A 24,715-nucleotide genomic window follows, 5' to 3' on the forward strand; every position below is an offset into this window, starting at 1 on the left:
AACTTCAAAAACATTTCAATTTTAGAAGACATAGTTCCATAAAATTAAACCATGTACAAAAATATTTTTTGATGATGATACATTTTTTACTATAGCAAATAGTAAAGGACAATGTTTCATAAGAGTCAAGGTAACATGATGAAGTTCAATGTTGCTGTTGATTTGTTTTGTTCAGAGCTGACATGTAGCAGTTTGTAAAGTGGCTTTCACTGTCCTGGATCTTAAGTTAGTGACAATATGCTATTTGGATATATTTTACCCTCTTAAAATCTGTTTAATATGCCTTTAAAATGGTACTGCAGTAGAAAGGTAATGACAAGGCAGTGTAATAATGCTGTGTACACAGGGTCATATTTATTGAAATGAGTTTTTATGAGATAACAGCGCTGTTTCTCAGCAGCTACAGAAGAAAGTACTCCATGCACTATATCACACACTATAAACAAACCAACTGACGCACAACTGTACAAACAAACACACACATATTGCATCTGTCTTTTTTTTTAACCACTCTACCATTCCTGTTGTTCTATTTCTGCATGTTTAGTATGACTTGTTTTTTTCTTGCCAGAATATTTTCTGATTGGTAACAATTACTGTTAGACAAACAGAACAATAAGAAAGAAACTCAGTCATTCAAACATTTACAGCTCAGTATGCAGTCATAGTGCACATCAGGAGAATATCGGTTTACATTATTTGACAGCAGGTTAACAGACAAAGGCCATTCACATTCAACTCATGGTTTCTACAGGTTACGTAACACACTCAACTTCAAGTTCAATGACTGTCTTGTCAAACTGAACAACCGCAGTATTCGATAGTCAGAGTAAAGGGTGAAGAAGAGGAACAAATAAGGACAGCATTAAGAAAATAATTAGATAAAGGGCTGCTTACATTTTTGATAAATGTCCATTCTGTACTGAGAAGAGAGAGTCTGTAACAAGTAACACTTTTGTGTTTAGGAGGGAAAACAGGAAAAAAAAGAAATACCAACAAAGCAATGCAATTAGTTATAGTATCATTTATTCTAATATTTCGATTTGCTTACAAGTAATTGTCGTTTTGGAAATTACATTGTAGAATCTATTTAAGAACTTATTATTATTAATGTATCGCCAATTATAGTTTGCTGGGGAGTTAAGTCTTAAGACCGTGTGTAGGTTTGAAATGTGCATGCATGTTGTAAGATACCACGTGTATGTCTTTAAAATTATGATACAAGACTGTATGGAGTTTAAATGTTCTCCAGTTGCTTGTGTAGGTTCTCTCTGAGTGCCACGGTCTCTTTCCACCATCAAAAGACATACATGTTCGGTTAATTAGTGAAATTGGCCGTAGGTGTGAATGTGAGTGTGAATGTCTCTGTGTTAGCCCTGCTATTGACAGGTGACCTGTCAGGGTGTACTCCGCCTCTCATCTCATGTCAGCTGGGATAGATGAAAGATAAGTAGGCACAATAACCTAGACAACTTTTATATTTTAGTTATATTGTCATAAAAACAATGAAAGAGTGAAATACATACATTTTCTATGAGAAACAAACCCTACTGGGTTTTATTACACAAGATACAAAAAAGTCTGTGCACAATTAAAGTGTAGGTATCATATCTTATATGTAGTTTCAGAATAAAGTTTGTTTCTGTGTACGTCATAATCGAATCACTTTATATGTTCAGGGTAGTTAAAAAAAAAAAGGTTACTTATTTCTAGGTGCCTCCTAATCACAAATATGTTCCCTGTTTTTCTTCTCGCAAGTAATTCATCGGTCAGTGCAACATAAGTTAATATTATTTACATTGTAATTCGCAGTCTGTTTCACAAAATGTTACTGGTTGTTTTTGCTGAAAGGATCACAGAATGTCAAAAGAGCAAGAGACTCTGCTAATTAGAGACAGTTTCTGTCCCCCCCACCCCCCTCCGAGTACACACACAAACAGTACAGCCCCTCCGCTGACTCTCTCTCATCCTGACTGTCTGATCAGGAGGTCAACAGAGAGAGCATGAAGAGTGTGCATGAAACGACTGACCATCAGTGTGTCAGTAGACTGCAAGTCAATCAACTTATCTGCTCAGATAACTCAGACTGCACCCAAGTAATACAGGATTCATAATTCATCTGTACTTTGGGGTCAAAGGTCAAACACCTCACTGGCTGTCAAGATGCTATATCTGTCTGTCTGTGTGTGTGTCAGCAGGATAAGACAGGACTGTATCAGCTCCTGATAACCTGCAGTAACCCTCGGTTCATGTCTCCAACAGCTTCTACGGTACAGGCTACTACAGAGCAAGATCCTCTCTAAATGATAAACTACAATCAGGGCTTTGGTTTCACTCTGAGGAGGTTCATCTCCAAAAGAAAGTCGGTTTGAAGCGGAAGCTACACACGTGTCTACATTTTCATTCAATGAAAAGACAGTGGAAATCTGAACTCTTTATCATTTTAGTGAAAGAAATAGATATCAAAAAAATATGTTTATACATCAAAACAAAATGCTTCACATTCAACAACAAATGACTAAATAGCGAATAAATAACACTTAAAGTAGAGCAAATAATAAATAATATATATTTATTTCTAACTAAAACTATCAGTATAAAAATAGTTGCTACACAATTTTTTTCCACTCTTGCCATGCTCTTGGGTGACATGACATGACTGAATATTTCACATACGATCCCTGACAGGCAGTTTTTTAGGGATAATTTACAGCTGAAAAGTCTCTTTACAACTACACAATGAGGTCTTTATAAAACAATCGACCTTAATGTTTTTTCGTCTTTACTTATTAAGATGAAGATGCTTTTTTAAGAGATGTGTATCAAAAGTCAGACGTGCTCTGGCTGGCAGCCGAGTATTTTATTTTAAACAATTCTCTAACCACCTTCGTCATTTAGCACTACGGTTCCTTCTTGTGCCTCGTGAGATAGTGCCACTACCTGAATGAGCCAAAGCATCGAGATCAAGAACGTTACAAGATTCAAAGATCTGATCTAAAATTTGCTAGAGGGCAGAGGGTTTTTTGGATTACTCTTCCTCTTGACCTAACAAGTGAAAACACTAATATGGATTCTAGTTATTTAAAAAATATTCTCTGAGGGTGCCAAAATACAAAAATCTTGGGTCTTAAGGTCTTGGCCGAGTTTCAACTACTACAGATATGTGTATGTGTATTTTAGTTTTGGTCCAAGTGGCAACAGTAGCCCACAAAACATTATGAACTATGTTGTTACTATGACAACTGAAACCGTTTCTAAAAACTCGTGATGTAATTAGGCTGATATTTTGGGGATGGAGAATTTTTTTCTTCACAAATTAGCAATACTAATTTTGGTTGTTTCAAAACCCACTTTAACGTTTGGTGATATTCCGTTTTTTTTTCCGGTGTGTATTTTTTTTTAACAAATTCCATTAAAAGACCAAACCAACAATGAACAATTCATCCTACTAACATGGAATTTTGGCATTTTCAAGCATGATAGAGCTATCTTTTGTGCAAAACTATTAAAAAAAAAAATACATGAGTGACACAGACGGTTTTCTTGATGACATTTTTCTTAATTGCAATCGCCTCATTTCATTGCAGATTATTATAAGTCAAGACCACATACACCATCCAGCTGCTGTAAATGCTCACTACAGCACCATATGTGTATAAATACATAGTTAATAATAGCCCCTGGCAATTACTCTTACTCTGCTATGAGTAACTGTTTCCAGCTGATTTAGGAAATTACTAAGCCTTTTTAAAAAAATGAAACAAATATACCCATGGCCTGTTTTTAACAGAGACAGAGACAGGCTAAGGAAGTCAAAGACTGCTGAGACACAGCCTATCGCATTGTTGTTTCCGTCTTTTGATGGAATTTGTTGACAACATCACACACGTCACATTTATCTTCAAACTAATGTCTTCCTTTTCTTTTCCCCATTTACATTAACTCTCACAGCATCTTTTCTAGATGTTGGGACTTAAACATTTCAGGATGATGTTGCCTCAAGTTTTCTCCCTCTCGTGTATTTTCATAAAAATGCTGAAGACCAACGTCACAAAATCAACATGCAAAAGTATAAATATTTGCAAAGTGAGTGAGTTTCATACTGTTTTCATGTTGTTTAACACATTTTAACTTTGTGTTTTCAGATGTCTGTATTTTTGTGTTTATTACATGTTTATTAATGCTCAAGACGAATGATCAGCTTACTGTTGAATGCACTGATTTGATGTCCACCGTGTCCCTCACAGAGACAAACAGCACACCCTAGTTGTAACATATCACACTGCATCTTCTCTTCCCCACCTTTCTATTGGTGGTCCCTTTGTATTTCAAGGCATGGGGGAGGGGGTGCAGCAGCAAGAAGGGTGTAGGCTGCCTGCTCAGGTGTTTGAGATGCAGTGCTTGCCAAACTGTTTTGCACATACACCCCCACACGTACAGAAAGGAAAAGGGATTGAAGAAGAGCAAGAAGGGCGCGGAAAAGAGACACCGGAGGTCTCTTTACAGGTGAGGATGAGAGAGGAAGGGGAGTGTAAGAGGACAGTGATCAGCTGCATGCAGATTTACAGAGGAGGCCTCAGATGAAACGTTTTCCTGGAGGGAGAGAGAGTGAGAGACACACACACCCACACCCACACCCACACACACACACACACACACACACACACACAGGGAGAGAGAGTGAGAGACACACACACCCACACACCCACACACACACACACACACACACAGAGAGGAAAAAAAAGAGAGTGAAAGCGTCAGTCAGATACATTTGAGAGAAACAGCGAGAGGAAAAGATGGCAGTAAAGAAGAGACAGCAGCCAGTGAGTCATGCTAAAATTGCCAGAAGGAACATGTCTCGAGTTGTTTTATGTTTCTATCTTCACCGGGAGGTAGTTGTGTTTCAGAATGGCACAGAGCACTCGAGGGCCAAATTTAGACTTCACGCTATGAAAAATTCACCAGATCTGTGCAAAATGTATATTTACTCAGCAGGAAACTTTATGCAAGTTTAAATAGCTCTAAAACTTCTCCATATAACATCTCTGATGCAGTCCTCAGCCTGCAGATTGAATCATGGCATATTGTCAGCATATAAAACAGTGGTAGTTTTATCTAAAGTAGGAAATGATAACAGTTTAAATTTAATTAATTGAAGCACTATATCTTTACAAATGAAGTCTGTAATTTGTTCTGAAGCAATGTAACAAGTGGCGGTAAATATGAATTTGAATTTTAGTACACAAAAGAGGCAAACAAATGAAACCCTGTGAGAGCCCAAGTAGTGGGATGAAGTTAAAACCCAGAAGCAGAGATAGCTCAGAGTTTAATTCCCATTTTTTATTTGGGTCTTTCCTACAGCAATATTTTTGCAAAAAATTGTTTGGGATTTAGATGTAGTTTACAAAAAAAAAAACAGCAAACAACATCCTGGACAGATGTTGTTTGTTGTATTTTTGTGCAAAATTTCTCGCAGTACACATGGCGCATGTCACCATTTTAAGTGTGGGAAGACCCAGAAAGAAAATCGGTTGTTTCACACTGGCAGTGTTACAGCTGCAAACTCTCAGACAGCACCAGACAGCTGAGATCACATAGCCTCTAAAGGCATAGTGCTGTTTCATAAGACAGGGTGTCCTCCGCTACCAACACATCAATTCTAATACTATTTCACTATGCCACAGATACATATTATTGCAAAAGTAAGAGAAGAGCATCTGTTCAATAAATAAATGTAGCCTTCAGATCATGTTTGATAAGCAGCTGCACTGTTTAATTTAGCGCACAAAAGCCTGTTTTAACATGCAAGATACATTTTGCAGTATTAGGAAATTTGATCTCTCCTTAAATGTTGACACTTTTTATTAATCAACACCAATACCATGCAGTACTTCTGACTAATTCATTGATACAAAAGAGTGCTGTAGGCCTTCCAAATGTATCTGCAATTTTTAAGTTTCAGTTGTGTGAGATTTGACATTGACATCATTTGAGTGTAATCAGTACTTGTAAATCACTTAAGTGAAATGGTTCTATTGTTCTTAAGATTTCTATTTGCACGGACTCAAATTGACTTATAAAGCAAATTTTTTCGGAAAATGAACGTATATAAAATAAGATGTACTGTCATTTTAATTTAAAGAAATGTTTAAGTCCCTGCTGCACAGTATGAGATAGACATTTTTAAACTCTTACATCGAGAGGTCCACCACAATTAGACTTGATTATGATGAGGAGACGCTGCTACAGCTTCAGAATAGTTATTCGTCCTAGTTTTCAGATAATTTATCCGTTTTTCACAAACTATAGTAGAATACGATTCTTCAAATATACTCTATAATATAATAATAATAATAATAATAACTTTATTTATATAGCACCTTTAAAAACAGAGTTTACAAAGTGCTCTACAGAGAAGCAAAGCATAATCATACATAACGTCAATACCGGTAAACACTTAAGAAAACAGGAGGCAAAAAAGACCATACCATGAAGGTAATGAATACAACAAAACCAAACAAATAACCAAAACGAGCAAATGGAATAGAACACAAGCAAATAAATAAATGAATAAAATAAACAAACAAAAACGGGGAAACAAAAGAACTGCATAAAAGGACGACATCACTTAAAAGCAATTCCATAAAAATGCGTTTTAAGAAGTGTTTTAAAAGAAGTCAATGATTCTGCAAGCCTTATCTCCTCAGGAAGGTCGTTCCAAAGTCGAGGGGCCCTAATGGCAAAAGCACGGTCACCCTTTGATTTAAGCCTCGACTTTGGAACGGCCAGAAGGACTCCACCGGAGGATCTAAGGCTGCGAGTTGGCTCATATGGGGCTAACATTTCAATAATCTAGCTCGGCGCCAGACCCAGGCGGGCCTTAAAAGTGATCAACAAAATGTTAAAAATCAATTCTAAAACCAACCGGGAGCCAGTGGAGAGAAGCCAGAACTGGAGTAATGTGATGTCGTCTGTTAAAACCAGTAAGAAGCCGAGCTGCTGCATTCTGGACTGGTTGGAGGCGGGAGATAGATTTTTGGTTTATGCCAGAAAGGAGGGAGTTGCAGTAATCGAGTCGAAAGAAAATGAGTGCATGAATTACTTTTTCCAGATCAGTGTGACAGTATGGGTTTGATTCTGGAGATGGTTCTTAATTGAAGGAAGCAGGACTGGACAATTTTTTTGATCTGTGTTTCAAAGTTTAACTGAGAGTCAAACATTACTCTCAAGTTTCTGGCAACAGGTTTTAAATAAGCAGACAGGGGACCAAGTTGACTCTTAATGAGACTGGTGTTATTGTTTTGGGAATTGAACAATATGACTTCTGATTTTGAGTTGTTGAGCTGAAGAAAGTTTTGAGCCATCCAACAGTTAATGTCAGAGAGACAATCTAAGACAGCATCCAGGCTCTTTGGGTCACCAGGTCTCAGCAGAAGGTATATCTGTGTCATTTGCATAGCAATGAAAATATACATTGTGTCGTTGGAGGATTTGGCCAAGTGAAAGCATGTAGATAGAAAATAAAATTGAACCTAAAATTGAACCTTGTGATACACCACAGGTAATGTGTGTTGTGGAAGACGATTAAATACCTATGGTGACCGAGTAGGTTCTTTCTAAAAGGTAAGAATAAAACCAGCTAAGTGCAGCGTCCTTGATGCCAACCCACGTTTTGAGGCAATCGATTAAAATGGTGTGATTAATGGTGTCAAAAGCTGCACTTAGGTCTAAAAGAATTAAAACTGCACTCTCCCCCCTGTCTGCTGCTAAAAGGAGGTCATTCGTAACCTTGAGGAGGGCCGTTTCTGTGCTATGTAGTGCTCTAAAACCAGACTGAAATTTCTCAAAGATGTTGTTATGATTTATAAAAGCTAAGAGTTGTGTTGAAACCACTTTTTCTAAAACCTTTGATAAAAATAGAAGTTTAGAAATTGGCCTAAAATTGGAGAAAACAGAAGGATCAAGCTTGGGTTTCTTTAAAAGAGGTTGGACTATAGCATGTTTAAAAATCGATGGGTAGCTGCCATTTGCTTAGGAGCTATTTATAGTCAATAAAATACTGGGCCCTACAGTGCCAATAACCTCTGAGAAATTTAGTGGGAATAAAATCAAGGCTGCATGTGGTTGATTTCATGCGAGATATGATTTGGGATAAGAAGGACAGCGATACAGGTTCAAAATTACTAAAATAGCTTTGAATGTCCCTACTGGCATGTAAAACACAGGTTGGGGGGTAATTTGTTGTCTTATTTCCTTTACCTTATTAATAAAATAATTAAAAAACTTCTCGCACATCTCTTGTGAGGCATCAGTAAAATGACATTGGTTTAATGACTCCTTGATCTGCGATTCATGCAGCTAAACTGAGGAGTTTCTCCATTGTTCGGTGCTCTTACCTGCTCAGGACTATTAGCTGGCTGAGGCCTCTGGCTGCAGGCTGTAGAGTTTGGATGGGTCCTGATTGTCACAGACATCAGTTCTGGACACAGAATTCACATTCAGACACATGCTAACCATCACACCAGAATCACAGGCCGTTGCAGCAGCAACCACAGCAGCAGCAGCAGTAGCAGTAGTAGTATTAGTAGTAGTAGTAGTAGTAGTAGCAATGGCAGCAACAAGGGGGCAGCAATGGAGCAGAGAGACACAGCAGTGAGGGAGGCAAATTATGATGATAGAGTCTTTGGTCTTAAAACACAAGTGGTACACGAGCATGCAAGGTGAACGTGGCAGTGCAATTCTTCAAAGTGTGCTTTGCCCATAACTCTTACCAAACACACTAAGGGCCTGATTTACTAAAGGTTTGCATGTATAAAATCACGTGCAAACTTCAAACCACGTGCAAAAAAATGTCCAAGCTGATTTCCTGACGACGTGCAGTGAGGATTGCTTCTTTCAAATGTGCAATTTAGAGTGTATATGTAATGTTGGGCGTTTCTACTTGAAGGTGCAAAACACTGGGAGGGGAAATGCAAATAGATCAATTTAGCAACCGCAATGACATTTACTATACCTTAAAGTAGAAATAGGAGAAATAATTGCATGTGCACGACTGAAAGGAACGTATTAATCAGGTCTGCATATCTGGAGAGAAGGCTGCTCTTATTGTGGTAAGAAGGAGACACAGGGAAACCACAGAATACCGAGAGAACGTAATACACTTGTGGAAACATTTCTGAGATGCCAGAGGAAAAAACATTCAGACATCTCGTCTTTCCAGCAATTCAATTTTTTAGTTATTGAATGAACTGAATGATGATTGGCAGCCAACTAGAAGAAGGAGCCACGAAATAGGCTACCAGCAATTAAAAAGCATCTTACGTCTCAGCATTTTCTTGCCTCTGGGTCATTTCAGTGTATCGCTGCGGGAATATCCCACCCAGTCCTGTTTTTCAGGTGTCCTGAATGCGATCTCCCACACAATTCACAGGTAGGTTATAGGCTTCATAAGGTTCCCGAGCACTCGCGAGGGACTGAATGAAACTAATTCACCAGCTCATCAAAGAAAGAGCTGGACCTGCTGCACAGTGTTTGTTAGAGGATCTTTTTTTTGCAGACGTTTTATTATATGCCGTTTTTTGTATTTTTTTGCCTAATATCTTGTCGTCTTCTTATAATTTTATATATTGATCTTTTTGTTATCCCCACGGCATTGACTTCGGCACAGATATTCTCCTATATAGCGTTTTGTTCTTGTTATATTTATAGGCTATTTATTCATTTCAATGGGATCAGATTTCCTTTTGCGGTTGTCCCTTTAACACACACAAATACCTCATTTAAATAGAGCGATTTGCACCTGATATCAAAGACGCAATTACTTTTCGTAAATTACCTGCAAAACGGGTGCAAAATAAATGTGCAAACCTTTGGAATAAACACGCAATTTAGTACTTTATTCGAGATCTTAGTAAATCAGGACCTAGATGTACTAAATTATTTACTTATAGATTTGACATTAATTGACAGACTCCAGTTGAAACCAAACTGTAGTTAACACTGCGGCCAAAATCTGTATTGGTTTTAAAAAAAATAATTAAAAAAAAACAAAAAACTACACACGCTTACACAACACAAAAGCCTGCATTAAGACAGCGACAGGCAGCAGCAGGTGTTTTGCAGTAATCACAAAGGGTGTACTGGTCTTACCTGTTGTCATTGATATCTGTGGTGTTTCCTGTGGACAGAAAGAGTGCATAAGGAGGCAGGCAGGTGCACAGTGATAGGGTTGGTGGTGTGTAAATTAAAGGGAAAGAAGTGGGTTTGTAACAGACACATACAGCATAGGTTTAATTGGAACAGCCCAAAGCCATGGAAGAGAAATGACTTTGGAGGAAGCAGCTGCATAATGTGTATTAGACAACAATACCTCACAAGTTAAAGACTAAAAAAAACATTTTGTGAGCATTATACTGACATGGCAACCCCATCAGGAAGGCAAAGATACAGCAGCAGAACTTTGTTCAGGTTTAGGCAACTGAAGCTTCATGGCAACGGAGGATTGTTGTCACTGAGCTGCAGTAAAATGTTTAAAAAGTACAACTCCTTCATTAAAGTTAGTAATTTAATGCAGTGTTAGTTAAAATAAACCAATGTTGACTTGGTTGGAGTCTTTGTGCCTTTTGTAACCACCTGCTCCTCCTGAGAGGTTTTATTGCAATGTAACATTTTCCACTGCATATATACATAGATCATTTCACACGAGAACAACAACAAATGACCAGTGTTGTTGTTATTCTTTAGAGGACATTATTTGTCAGAAAAATTTGAACTTTGGTCATGTCAAACTGCTGGAAAAAATTACAACGGCTGCCATTTTTCTGACAAAGACAGTCTCACAGCTACCACTATTACTACTAGTACAGCTAATAATAACAGTCACTAACAGGGTCATGAGTTTTAAAAGCTTGCATGTAGGCAGTGCCCTTACATTAAAAGTACTAGCCTCTTAACAGCTGTCATTACTGGTGGACCTACAGTGCAGCAGAACAGCACTTGGATGGAAAATAGGACCTGGCTCTATCATAGTTGATGATGAACTGAATTAATTTTCAAAGTGCTTTGTATCAGGTCAAAAGTTCTCCAAGTCCTGCCAGCTACTATATTACTACAATTCTTAAAAGCCTGCTGTCCCCCTGAACTACACTGACAGAGACTCGTTTCACAAAATACTCCCTTGGCTTTCTGTGTGACAACATACTGACAACCAGACATAACAAGGAGTTGCAGTTGTCGCTCAATCACCAGCAAGTCAATGAGAAGTTATTAATTGTTATGCATGGAAGCAAGTTCATTTAATTTGTGTGCAATGTGATGAGTTGGCTGCTATCATGGGACCTCATGCTCGACTGGATTAAAGGGCTGTTCAATTTAATCCCCAAGTAGAAAAAATATTGTGACAGCTAATAAAAATCTCATCCTGTCCAGGCCATCTTAACTGTCAAGGTTTCACATAACCAGCTAAAAGTACAGACTGAAGTGAGGAATTTGGGGTTCAGGCCTTGCAGAGCTATTTGGCTTGGAGTTGTACACTTTCACATAAGCTCTTATTGAAATTCATGACACCGAGTACCAGAGTGAACAAGAAGGAAATTTGGCTGCAGGAGTTTAACTTCAGAATAAATTAGTGTACAAATGCTTTGATTCCAAAATGCTATGCGCCCAATTTGGGGAAAAGTAGTAATTAAATCAAACTGAATACAAAGTAATTTAGTGAAAGCATCACAAACTTTTGCAAATATCACAGCATCTGAACAGCTGCCAGTATACTGAGTACTTTAAGAGACAAAAACAGAGGACTAAAATCATGTTTCCCCCAGAATCTTCTTGAATAAACAACATCATGGGAAGCAAAAACTAAATGAAGCCTGATTAAATCCTTTAAGGAGTTAGCTGGACAACAGCAGTAATATCTTATATTTATTCAAAGGAAAATATTGTCACAGCAGATTGATATATTGTCTCTGACCTTGTTTATGACTTTTATTAATATTCCTGGAGAATCAAAGAGGTGTGGTGTTGTTACACAACTCAACAACTGTCATCACTGGGTCAGCGGCAGAGGTGGGAATCCAGCCTGTCTGTCAGCTATCTGTCTCTATCTGAGTAATGACACTGCAAGCATAATCTGTCTCCTGCAGAGTCTGTCAGCGATGGGCACACACACACACACACACACACACACACACACACACACACACACACACACACACACACACACACAAAAGCCTTGAACTACATGACTATCCCACAATAGATTGAACTTTTTCTCGCTGAATTTTAAAAACACAAGTCTGTAACCTGTTCATTCATGATACTTTATGCAAATTCGGTTGACCTATATTGAAAGCTTCCACCTCACCGGCCAGTGGCTCAGATTGACAGTTAAATCTACTGACTGCAAGCCCTTTACATGAAGATGAAAGCAAGAAGGAAGGAGTTTTTATGATAGCAGCAGGGCAACCACTGTAAATTGGTTTAACAGCCAGCACTCTGTAAGAGTACATGCTGTAAAACAACAATCAAACATAATGGCTGATATCATTGGATAATGACAATCACAAAAAAAAAATGGTCATAACAATTAGTGTATTTTTTCCCTCCTAGTGCAATCATAATATTTCTTATAATTTCAGCAGGCTTTATCGGAACGGGGCTCACCATTTTCTGAATCAAGCATCTCTGAAGTGTTGCTGTCTGCTTTGCTTGCTGGTTCAGCTGGAAGCCTATAAACAGCAGAAACAAAAGCTTATGTTAGTGCAGCTGTAGAAATTCTGTTTCAAAAGCGTTTAGTTTATTTTGGCTTTTGAATTTAACAAAATAAAACTGCACTTGGAGACTAAACTTTTTAATCCGTCCATCACACAATCTTAATTTTAAAATATTTGACTGTTGCAGCTTTGCATAAATTGGAACACAGTCTCATCTACTACCACTGTACCTGCAAATGATCTAACTTTCAGGAGAGAGTTCAGTCTTGACTTTGGAAACAGTAGTTTGACAAAATACTTGCAGTTACTTATTCCTGAGCTTCCAACTGTGTCATCATCAGTGAAAGGTTGTCATGTGTGCTTGAAGGCTCCAGAAAAAACCTTGAGTTTAGATTAGATTTGTCAAATCACTACATTGAGGTTCAAGAAAGTGGTTGAAGGCTTCAGAAAAAGCAAGTAAGGGGGATGTTGAGTTAAACAAATTTTGTCAAACTAGTTTTTCCCTACTTAAGAAAATGAGATCTGGTTTAAAGCTATGGAAAAAGAGAGTAAAGTTAAGACCTTTAGTTAAGATTATTTAGTCAAATTATCTTTAAGACTGAGGAAGGGAATTGAAAGCCCCACAGAAAGTTTGTAAGTGGACTTTTAGTTAAGATTATGTTGTGTAGATGATATGTCCATCATCATGATCTGGTTGAGAGCACAGACATAGGTAGTAAGTGGACCTGCAGTTAAAGGTATTTCCATGTGTAAGAGAGTCAGATGTTGTTGAAAGCACTGGAAAAAGATGGTAAATTGACCTTTAGTTAAGATAATTTCATCAAACTACTATTGTATGTCTAAAATGAATTTGTGAGATGTGTTTGAAAGCGATATTTTCAAGGTCAAGAAGGGGAAATGTGGTTATAAGAACCGCAAACCCGCCCTAAACTCCAAACTCCAACAAGTGTAGCTGGGCTTTACTCACATGTTGTGCTGAACATCGTTGTCGTGTGCGTCGTTGTTTTGCGAGTGTTTGGCGGGACTGTTCTGGTTGGAGTTGGCCTCGTGTAACCTGGGCTCACTATCCGGTGATGGAGGAGAGGCAGAAGCAGCTGCTGGTTGGTTGTTGCTGTTGTGGAAAACGGCATTGCAGAAGGCAATTGGTTGCTCGCTGTAGCCTCGGATGAAGAAGGGGTTGGTGGGAGAGCAGGCTTGGTAGTGGCCGGCACGCACAGGCTTGGCTATAAGCGATAACAGAGGATTGACGTATTAATTGATCCGTTCATCCAAAAAATACAAAGACTACATCTATTTGGCCCCGAGAGATGGTGCTTTACAGTCTGTAGTGCAGAATATTACAATACTTTGAATGTGTCTGGAATACTGAGAATATATTAATATACAGCACAGCATCACAGTTATTTTTTCTTTGGCATAATCCTCAATTGAAAATCATTATTCTGAAAACAGTAACTTAAATCAATAGCTCATTTTCTCATCGCAGCAGGATATTTCACATTTCTTTAGTCTAATTATTTTCAGTTGAACCAGTGATGAAGTGAGCTTGTGATCAAAATGGATTAAGCTGCTTCACTAATGATTCATATTGCTTTCAAAAGAGCGTGCCTATTGTATAAATCCACACAAGCAAAATATTCCACCCAACTGTTATATCCTTTCAAGGATAAATTTACTCTATTCTCTTTATTTAAATGTACCACACCCTGTTGTTGAACTTAGTTTACAGGGAGAAACCTTGAGCCATTACTTCTTAAACATGTCCATGCGTTCCACAACGGTGAGTTTCAGGTACTCACACCTCCTGAATATGGAACAAGATTGGCACTGAAAACTCCATCAGAGAAGGGCAGCAGCTTGCTCATGCAGCGTGTAAAAGTATGGTGAACTGGTTAAGGGAGGGGAGGATGACAGGCAACAGGGGAGAGGGGGTACAGCATACAATAGATTTTTCCTGTGAGGAAATCACCCCAGAGACATGAAAGGGATAGTTTTACCACACTGAATAACTTTTCTCATGGTGCAATAGAAGGGGGAATATCAGATATGAGGGACATGACTACATGTTAAAGTAGTGGACATGACTTATATTTTTTAATTTTATTTCTACATTAGTTTCCACAGCAGCCTAATTAATACCGATTTTAGACATTGATTATGGACGGATGTTTGTCGTTATTATAAATTGTCCTTATTGTCACTATAAAATTCCTCGATTTAAAGAACTATACTTTGTTAAAATTAGGGTGTGTATGAAGTGTGTTTTGGCTGCAGAGAAGATGAAACTTTACTAGTTGGTGATTTGAAGTTAAAATTAGTTGAAATAAAATGAAGTGACCAAATTTTGATGTACTGCCTTGGATAAGGAATAAGGAAAGAGAAACTAACATGATGAATTTCTTTAATATTGATACACGAGTCAGAGCTTTTTTAGCTGTGCTGCAAAGTATTTTACTGCGGTGACAGCAAGAAAAATTAACTCAAGTAAATGAGAAAAAACTGATATGTGTGTATAAAATTAAATGCAAGGACTTGCAGACATGAAAAGAACTGTGCATGTGAATTGATTGCATGCAGAATTGCAGCAAGTATAAAAAAAAAGCAATGAATGCCCTAAACAGCGGCCCAGTAGTAACACTGGATTAATGCATATTAATACCTCCTGATCACATTATAATGGTTGGATGCCACTCCCTACGTACATATTAGGAAATACTGCTGCGTTAATACCATTTTATCTAATTACATAGCTTCTTAAGCAATGACACATGCAGCAATGTAATGTATTGTAATGTGTAATGTGTAACTGTGTCTGCTAATCTATAAAAGAGCGGAAGGTGTAAGCGTTACCGATCTGTGCAGCATGGGCCCGGCGGAAGGGTTTGCATGCCCTCATCACATCTTTGATTCGCTCCACCTCCTGCTGGTAGCGGCGGCGGTCCTTCATGGCTCCTTCCTTCGCCTCCTTCAGGGCACCCTCCAGCGCCTTAACTCGCTCAGCTGTAGAACGAAGACGTTTCTCCAGTTTTGGAAGCTCGCAGCGAAGGTCTGCATTGTCACGTACCAGCTGTGTAAGACACAAGAACAGATGTGCAACATGTGACAAAAAATGTTTTATACATTGTTCAAACACCTCAACTGGAAAAGGATCCTGCTCTTCTACAACATGAAAGATACTTATTTGTTGCAAAGGGTACAATACAGAGTATAAACTGTACTGGCTGTAAGTGACCACATAACCTTTTGGTTTGAACTTTTAAGTTAAGTTAAGGCAGTGCAGTGCAGTGCAGTGAGTTGGAACAAGGGAACATCAAGTGCAACCTGAAAATTGTCTAAGGAAAAGATACCCTGTGCTGCCTTTTGTGTTGAGGAAACCTAAAGAACTGCCTCTAATTGAAGGCTTGTTCACCTCAAAACAGCAGTAAATACAGGAGCAGACTGCCAGGCAGCCACACATAGTGGAAAGAAAAATATGCTAACCTTTACAATTGGTTTCCAATAAAAAATGAATTTGTCTGAAAATATGGTCATCTAATTTATAATTATGAATAAACACAATCTGGGCCTAGACACGAGGGTAAAATGAATTCCCAAATTAATCAAGGTTCTGTGCATGATCATGTTGGCATTGCTGTCCACCAGCCAGTTCAGACTTAACACAATGAATGATCAAGAGAGCTGTTCACTCCTGGCATCCTAATAACATGGCTGAGTTGAAATAGTCCTGTGAGAACAAATGGTGCAAACTTCCTGCTAAACATTGTGCAAGTCTGATCAGCAGCCACAGGGAAGGCTTGTTTGAGATTATTGCTGCCAAAGGAAGTTCAACCAGTTGTTAAATCCAAGGGTTACTTTTTCAACCAGTGCCAAGTGTGTCTAGGTTAGGTTAGGTTAAGTAGTTACTTTATTAATCCCCGAGGGGAAATTTTTAATGAGTTTGTTCAATAAAGACACAACAGATGATAATTTTGTGTCATCAGCTTCAGCACACTGTTATGGTTGACCAAGCAATGTAGAAAACCAATTAAATTAACTGTATAAAGCTCCTTGTGTTTGTATGACCACACCAGTGTCTGCAGGTAAAGATAATTATCCATAAAGTGTTTACTTCGCCAACATCACTGCACAGTGTGAACATAAAGTCTTTTAATTAGCTACTGCAATTCACAAAACTTGTCTTGGCTTAACAAAAGTAGATAAACCTTAAAATAAACTGTGGTTCCTACAATAAAGGACATACATCAATCATTCAACATGATGGACACAATGTAACAAAGCACCTTTATGAGTGTAAAATCCTAAAATGTTGCCTTGCTTGTAAGTATCTATGATTGGTACTCATCCTCTCGAACAATAAAGACTAAACTGAACAAATGCAGTGATTACTCTATTTTTTTTCTCATGATTTGATTAAAAAAAAAAACACCTCGTATAAATGTTAAGTTGTTTTACCAAACACAGAATAGTCTGATTTATTGAGAAGTAATCTTTACCTTCAATATGTTAATGTATAATATTTAAAAAAAAAAAATCCTGTGGCACATGATGTAAAGTACAGCATGATTGTTTTTACGTAATGGACTTGTTTATGTTTATATCCATGAAGCAAAATCACTGTGGAGATTTATTGATTTTAAGTTCCTGCACTTTGCCTGTTTCCTGTGAGTGATAATGACTTAGCACCTTAAACACAAAGAGTATGCTGCTACGTGATCATGCAAACTAATTCATACCCTGCAGAGATACTGAGCATAAGACCTGAGGGTTTCACAACCACGCAAAACTGTATATCCACCTGAGGTTTTGCAGCACTGGTTTATTGTTTGGGGTGGAATCATAAAAATGGAGGCAAGATTCCCACAGAGGTAAGTGATGTGAAAAGAGGAATCATCACTGTTGTGTGTGGATGGATAGATGGACAGACAGACATGATTATATCTGTGCAGAGGCAGAGACACTCCTAGCCCCAGTGCACTGTCCACTGCCTGTCTTTGAGAGCCTTATCACTTTCCACTGGGAGTTTTTCTGATTTATGACCATGACTTTAGTCTTCCATTCCCACAGTATCAGCAGGTGGTGGACGGGCTGGAGTCTCCCAGCAGCCACTTTAGGATTGGTTTTCTGCCTGACAGACTGCTGCAGTGCAGCTCTTACCGATCTGCCAGCCTGCGAATGTGCCAGTTTGCAGAGCATTTAGCACATCAACACTTAGTCCACCGCTGTCATCCATTTAGGAATATTAAAGAAAGATGTGAAGAGTGTGTTTGTGTTTGTGTAATCTTTCTGAGCACAAGGTTGCTTTTCAAAGTTTGTGTGCAAGCTTGAGAGAGGAGAAAGACAGAGAGTGTTGGTTTGCACCTGCATGAAGATGAATTTATTTGTGTTTGTCAGATCTGAGTTACTGTTTTATACTATGTGGCTTCCTTTCCCTAATGACAGCACAGTTTAACACCTTCTGCTGCTCTGTTTTCAAGGAGACTTTCATGTGAAGTTGCTATAGTAGGAAGATTGATGGTGCTAGCATTACTCTTGCGCATAGGAGAGCGATGACAAACAGTGCACACCGCTCTGTATTTTAATTTGACTGTCTTTTTGTCTTCCCCTTATATTGTATTAAGCTAAGACAGCACATTGTCCTTCCGAGTCAAAGGAAACCTGATCATTTGTCTTAATTTATAAAGAAGAGGACGAGAGGTATAATGTTTCCTGTCTCTAGCTCTATAATCTTTTTTATATTTGCTGCTTGTTGTTACCTGCTTGTGAACTTTTGTAAGCTGATCCAGGTTGTTTTCAAGAAAGGAAATCTTTTGTTTCTGGGTGATATATCCTCCAGTATCATCAGGCACCATCCCAGCGCTCTGTCAATAGAAAAAGAGATCTTTTAACATAGTGTTTGAAAAAAAAAAAATAAACACTGTTATGGAAAAATGTAGCTGCATTCAGTCTAGGCTGAGTCACATGTTTATTTGTGGTGAATTGTAGTCTTTAAGGGTGTTATGAAGTTTATGTTTGGCTTACTTTTCTGACTCGAATCGTGAGGTCTTGAACAAAAAGCTTGCGGAGGTTGTGCAGGGAGTAGAGCTCCCGAGCCTACAGTATAAAAGAGAGAAACAGAGGGAGGGAAATAGTGCAGTTGAAGTGGTTAGAAAGTATTTAGTGGATCGTTGGCTTCTGAGGGAGCCAAGTTAATTCATGAAAGCAAATAATGACTTACAACAGTCTCTTCCAGCCCTTTGAGGTCCTGCTTAGACTGCTCGTGTCGTTCATGGAGAAATCTATAGATACACAGAGAGATCGATAGAAAGTTCAAATTGAACTTCTCTTTACCCAAATGATTACGACAATCTAGTCAGAATAATTCATGAACAGAGAACAAAGGCAGCATGCACAGGCTGCCCTACTCGTGGGCTGTTACCCATCTGCCTTCTGATGCAATATGTTGCAAAGGTCAGTGCAGAAAGAGGCCTATTAGCAGCCAGCTGCTACCTTATTCCAAAACTGGATAATGGAAATGCAAAGAAACCATGATAGAAACAGGCAAAGAAAGGGTTAAAAACAGCTCATTTTAACCACAATCTGTATGACTGTATTATTCTACAGTGAGAGTCCCATATTGAAAGAATGACAGTCAGAGCACCAGAGCGACAGGAAAACAAATAGACAAAAAGAAAACAAATGACAGAGAGAAATGGAAGACGTGAATCTAAAGAGGCAGCTCGCCCCCAGGCCTCCATATGGTGAAGTGTTTGAAAGCTGGCCAGCACCGCCGAGGAGCAACTCACGTCAGTTCCTCCAGCTGCCGGCTCTTGTGATGCTCCTGGCTTCTGAGGCGTTCGAAGTCACTGTGCAGTTGCTCCAACTCCAGCTGCTGCTTCTGATTACAACTAAAAAAAAAAAGGTGAAAACTGAGTCACACGAGGATTCATTTACATAAAAAAATATATATATATGAACTTTAGCAAGTAGCAGTATAAAAAAAAAAAGAAAAAAAGCTAGAGTTTTGGCGGAATACAAATAAAGGGAATGCAAATCTGTAATACAAGCTGGTAATCGAAGTCAGTTCACTTCTATTTAACTTCGGCCTAAGCGTAATATCTGTAACTGTAATGTGAAGCCCACATTTGAATGTTACAATATGTAAATTTGTTATTCACCCATTTCATAAGAAATATTAGAAGACATCAGAGAAGAAGTTTAATTATGAGTTTTTTTGTAGCTTTAGAGTCACCTGACTATCACTGTACTGTCGCATGAGAACAAAAATTGTCTGTCCTGAGTCTGAGGCTCAGTGGTGTGAAAATGATGAAGAAGCACCATTTCTGCATGCAGGGCTAGGATTTATTTTTGCCCTAAATTCCCATCAGAGCTATACTAGCTAGACAGGCATTTTAGTAGACCGCTGGTACTTCAGTTGCCCAAGTGTGTAATTAGGTCAAAGCTAAAGTTTGGAAGGTTCACGTTAGAGTGCAGACACACCATAGTTTTCAAAATTATAGGGCAATTGCCAATTAGCGCACATGTACGAATCACTACAAGTACACAAATTTTGCAAAATTTCTTGGAATTTCCTCCGTTTCTGATCCTTGTATCTGGGGGGAACATTTTATGTATCCCCACTTTTCCAATTCTGTCTAGGACCTCAAGGACCACACTGCTACTCTTTCACATGCGTTCAACCTCACTGACCTCCATCCATCCATCCATTTTCAAGCTGCTTATCCAGATCAGGCTGTGCAAGCAGGATAAGCAGAGCAGCCCTAAACGTCTTTTCATTCAAAAATTCTCTACAGCTGCTCCTTGGGTGTTAACAGACACTCGCAGGCCAGCTGGGAAATCTGCTTCAGTCTCTCCAGAGGGTCTGCCCAGTGGTCTCCTCCCAAAAGGTCACGCTTGGTGCAGTTCATCATCAAAATGAGGGACCTGAAGGAACAGCTTTTCACTGAGGCCAAACCAATTTTAGCAGCGGCTCGGCTCTTAAGTCTTCCCACACTGTATTTTCTTCAACATGTAAACCACCCACACCTACTCCTCTCTGGCAGCTACAACGGGGCTTGGACTTTTTTTGAGAATTCAGCTACTGAGGCCACGCATCCCCAATTTGATTTCCACACCACTTATGAGGGTAGAATTGAATTTCAGATTTGAGCCCACAGCTGTGTTTGGGAAGTAGCCTGCCTCTGGAAACATGCTAGACCTGCAATGTATGTGCCGCATAGTCCAGTCTCAAAAACAGAGGTAAATATGAAGTTTTCATGATTTTCTTTTGGTTTTTAGACAATGTATATCAATATCCAATTTTAAATACTCCAAACATAATTTTTTTTTTTACTCCTGTGCAAGTTAAGAATCCTTAAAATGAAGTATTTATTTAAAAAGGCAGATTTTGTATCAAACTAAGTGAAGAATTACAATAAAGCACTGACTCAGTTAAGTCATCAATGATCTTCTGCTTCCCATTGATCTCGTCTCGAAGGCAGCCAAGCTGTTTGCGGTGCGCTTCACGGTGTGACTCCATCTGCTGCTCCAGAACCCTCTGCGGTATCGGTAACAAGAGGGGGAGAGAGACATACAGAGTACATTCAGAGAGAGAGACTACTGTGAGGTGGGAACAAAAGGAAAACAAAATGACTAAATAACAAGGAGGAAATTACACAAACCAATGCACATGTGAGCATGTGCAAGCCCACACAGGGATTGAATTTACACACACAGACACAGACAGACACACACAGACACACACACACACACACACACACACACACACACACACACACTAAATTGTGTCATACGCTGCCACTGAGAAATCTGTTTGACTTGGCAAATGAAACTGGAGCATTTCACGAATAAGCACACCCTGACATGCAAAAATACTCTTCCATACACACGTCCATAAATACAAGCATATAATAAAAGCAATAAATACTGTCAGCTGTAGAGGAGTGTTTCTCAACTGAAAACTGATTGGGGAATTTGATCTTTCACGATTGCATAATCTCTGAATCTCATCAGTAAAGGCTCACAGAAAAACTACTAGTATGATTTTCATGAAACTTGATGGAAGGGTGTAGCCTGGGCCAAGAAAGAACCCATTTAATTTAGACATAAACAAAGCACTGGGCGGATCCACAAATAGTTTTTTCACTTTAATTAACATGGTAATGTTGGGCATTTAGCCTACTAAGTGTCACAATAAAATCCAGGAGATAGTAATTAAGTTGAATAGTGAAATACAAGAGTCTGTATCTAGTCTGTATCAACATCCACATTCTGGGTTATCAGTAATTCTCTGGGATGCATATGTACTTGCTCAAACTTAATACAGCAAGCCGTTGTTATGAAGCACTCAGTGGTTTCATAAGGGAGAAGTAAAACTGGAGCAATGAACCATTACCACAATTATAATAATAAATAAATGCAAAGCTGAGATGTGAGGCTTCAAATAGGCACAACCAAATTTTGACATAATTTTAATAGTTTTGGAAATTTCTATTCAGACATATATAGTGGTTGAGTGGACTATTGACCTTGGAGGAGGTCTGTGGTCTTTGAGTGTCCTTCTAGGTATGTAAATTTCCATTATGCTAATCGACATGTGGAAAACTTACAACCCAGATTGTGTATGAGAAAAATGCTTTTTGTGCCAGTGTACATCAAGTGATGATCCCAGACATCCCACTGTCCTTTGTGGCCACTAGCTAACATCCCCTCAGTGATGATCCCTGGTGCAGTAAATTGACATGTTCAACCAACCTTTCAGTCACAGTCAGGCTGTTCAGTCTTAATGCGAAGCTAAGCTTACTAGCTGCTGGCTGCAGCTTCATATTTATCGTACAGACATGAAAGTGGCATTGATCTTCACATTTTACAACCATTAAAAAAGTAAATAAGCATATTTCCAAAAATGTCAAACTATTCCTTAAATTGATTAATCTCACTGTTAGTTGCAGTTCTTGAAACATTTTCACTAATAAATTCAAGCAAAGTCTGCATACAGATACATGAATGCAGTCACTGACAAACACACACATGACATGCAAATCTGCTGTCAGCTGATAAAAAGGTCATTACATTAAGTTGCTCTCACTGTAGTCATGGTTACCTGTATGTCACAGGAACCCTGGACAGATGTTTCATTATGTCCTCTGGCCACCTGTGATATGCTCTCTGAAACACAAACAATAGAATATGACAGGGAGGATGAAAATGAGATAAACCAATTTACAGAGAGAAAAGATTAAAGAAGAGGGAGACAAAGGCAGACAGATAAACAAGAGTAAGTGATGTCGATGTACGTGACAGTGACCTGGCTTTGACAGCACAGCAGTACCAGCACATCATGCTGACAGTGAGGTCAACGTGATCAAAGTCCTGCCTTGCGCGTGATAATATCTATTTGCAAATAACATATTTTAAGTCACACTGATCCAACATTGAGTCACTGCTGTTCCTGGTGTCTGAAAATGGAATTAACAAGCTCTTTACCTCGCACCAGGCAGTGTGATCAACATGACCTGCAGCACTTTGGATCCATCTACTCTTGTAATGACTCGAGGAACCACCCGGCTCAGGTGTTTAGTTGGCCCAAAACTGATTTACTTGCCCTTAAATCCACCGTTTATTTAATGCACTTCTGTGGGACTCCACAGGAAGATTGACTTACATTGGCTTTGGCCTCATTTGTGAATTGTGTTAGTGTACTGGGAGTATCTGCACTTAGCTGGACCTTGCACAAATTTCAAATTAACCATTAATCTATTTGTGCTGGTGTTGTGAAATGTTTGAGAGCCAAAGCTGTCCATCAGTGTTTACCCTTGTTTTTCTTTTTCACTTCGACAGGACAGACATGCCTGTGGCACAGACTTAACCTCTCCACTGAAGCCAACTGAATTATTTTAAACAGAAAGCCGGTGCCTCACAGTTCCAGCTTGGTGGAGCAAAAATGCAGTGACAGATTTGTTGTCTTCTCATTTATTTTGTCAAGTGTCTAAACATTGACCTTATAGTTGACTTTGGCATCTCAAGGCAGCAAATGATCCAGATTCACTATCTGCACCAATCTAAATATTGACCTTCACTGTGCAGTGGGCCACAAGTACTGTATGTCACAGTATTAAAGATCTGTAGAATTTATAAGGATTTATAATTTTAATCCCACCAGGACAATGTAATCTTAAAAAAAAAAAAAGTGTTTATTGGAAGAATTTTCTACTTTAAACATTTACGTAATTTGGATGTATATTGGGCAAAGACCAATTTTGCTGACTGTGTTAACCGTGTTGATTGCAGCCTCACAGACTTGCTAGCATGAAGTCTTTGTATTGTTTGTTTACTGCTTATCTATGGATTGGTGTTTGATTTGATTACATTACATTACATTACACTTCAGCTTTACTTTACTAATGACAATAATAACACCACCTTGAGCTTGGAGTTTGGCTAGCTCCTCGGTCAGAGAATCATAGCTGTCCTCCAGCTGTCTCTTCTTCAGCTCCACGTTTTGCATGTAATCCGTCAGAGAGCGGATCTTTGCCTCGTGCTGAAAGTCAGAACACAGACATCAGATGAGGAAAGTATGCTGATGAGTTATACCCAAGAGACCACTTCACACTAAGGATAAAACTTACTTTTTGCTCTGTACAGAATGAATATGGTGTACATTGAATATGTATGATCTCTAGTCATTGGGGAACTTAGTTTAAATACCAAAGATAGTAAAAGTGACATCATGATGGCTTCAGGCAACTACATCAATACACAGAATTTCAAACGCAAATCTGGACAGTTTGCACACAGTAAGTTTTTGATACAAAACATCAGTTATTTCTTCAAACAGCTGGAGGACGTTTTGAGCACAAAGCTCTTCATCAAAGTAATTAACATCACACAAACGTCTATGCAACTATGAGTGATGGTAATGAGACTGATGAAGCCGATTTCTTACAGTAGTTTCAGTGTCTATTGTCCTGATTTTCCTTCAGCGACACCAGTTTTTCCATCTAGTATAA

General features: G+C 38.7%; 1 protein-coding gene across 1 annotated transcript in view; it reads right to left on the bottom strand.

The window, feature by feature from the left end:
- Positions 1-332: 332 nt before the first annotated feature.
- kif5ab (kinesin family member 5A, b) overlaps positions 333-24,715 on the bottom strand; it is a 61,529-nt gene continuing 37,146 nt past the window's right edge. The window contains exons 17-29 of the mRNA XM_069146920.1: positions 24,129-24,246; positions 22,810-22,874; positions 21,134-21,243; positions 19,493-19,594; positions 18,925-18,985; positions 18,729-18,800; positions 18,464-18,568; positions 15,561-15,777; positions 13,678-13,933; positions 12,661-12,725; positions 10,150-10,177; positions 8,397-8,479; positions 333-4,593 (exon numbers count right to left, since the gene is read on the bottom strand). Coding sequence (XP_069003021.1) covers positions 8,410-8,479; positions 10,150-10,177; positions 12,661-12,725; positions 13,678-13,933; positions 15,561-15,777; positions 18,464-18,568; positions 18,729-18,800; positions 18,925-18,985; positions 19,493-19,594; positions 21,134-21,243; positions 22,810-22,874; positions 24,129-24,246 — 1,269 coding nt within the window. The 3' untranslated portion in view covers positions 333-4,593; positions 8,397-8,409. The remainder of the gene's footprint in view (positions 4,594-8,396; positions 8,480-10,149; positions 10,178-12,660; positions 12,726-13,677; positions 13,934-15,560; positions 15,778-18,463; positions 18,569-18,728; positions 18,801-18,924; positions 18,986-19,492; positions 19,595-21,133; positions 21,244-22,809; positions 22,875-24,128; positions 24,247-24,715) is intronic.

Source organism: Embiotoca jacksoni, unplaced genomic scaffold (assembly GCF_022577435.1).
Source record: "Embiotoca jacksoni isolate LCO1_2020_lvr unplaced genomic scaffold, fEmbJac1.0.p SCAF_1, whole genome shotgun sequence".
NCBI classification, from domain to species: Eukaryota; Metazoa; Chordata; class Actinopteri; family Embiotocidae; genus Embiotoca; species Embiotoca jacksoni.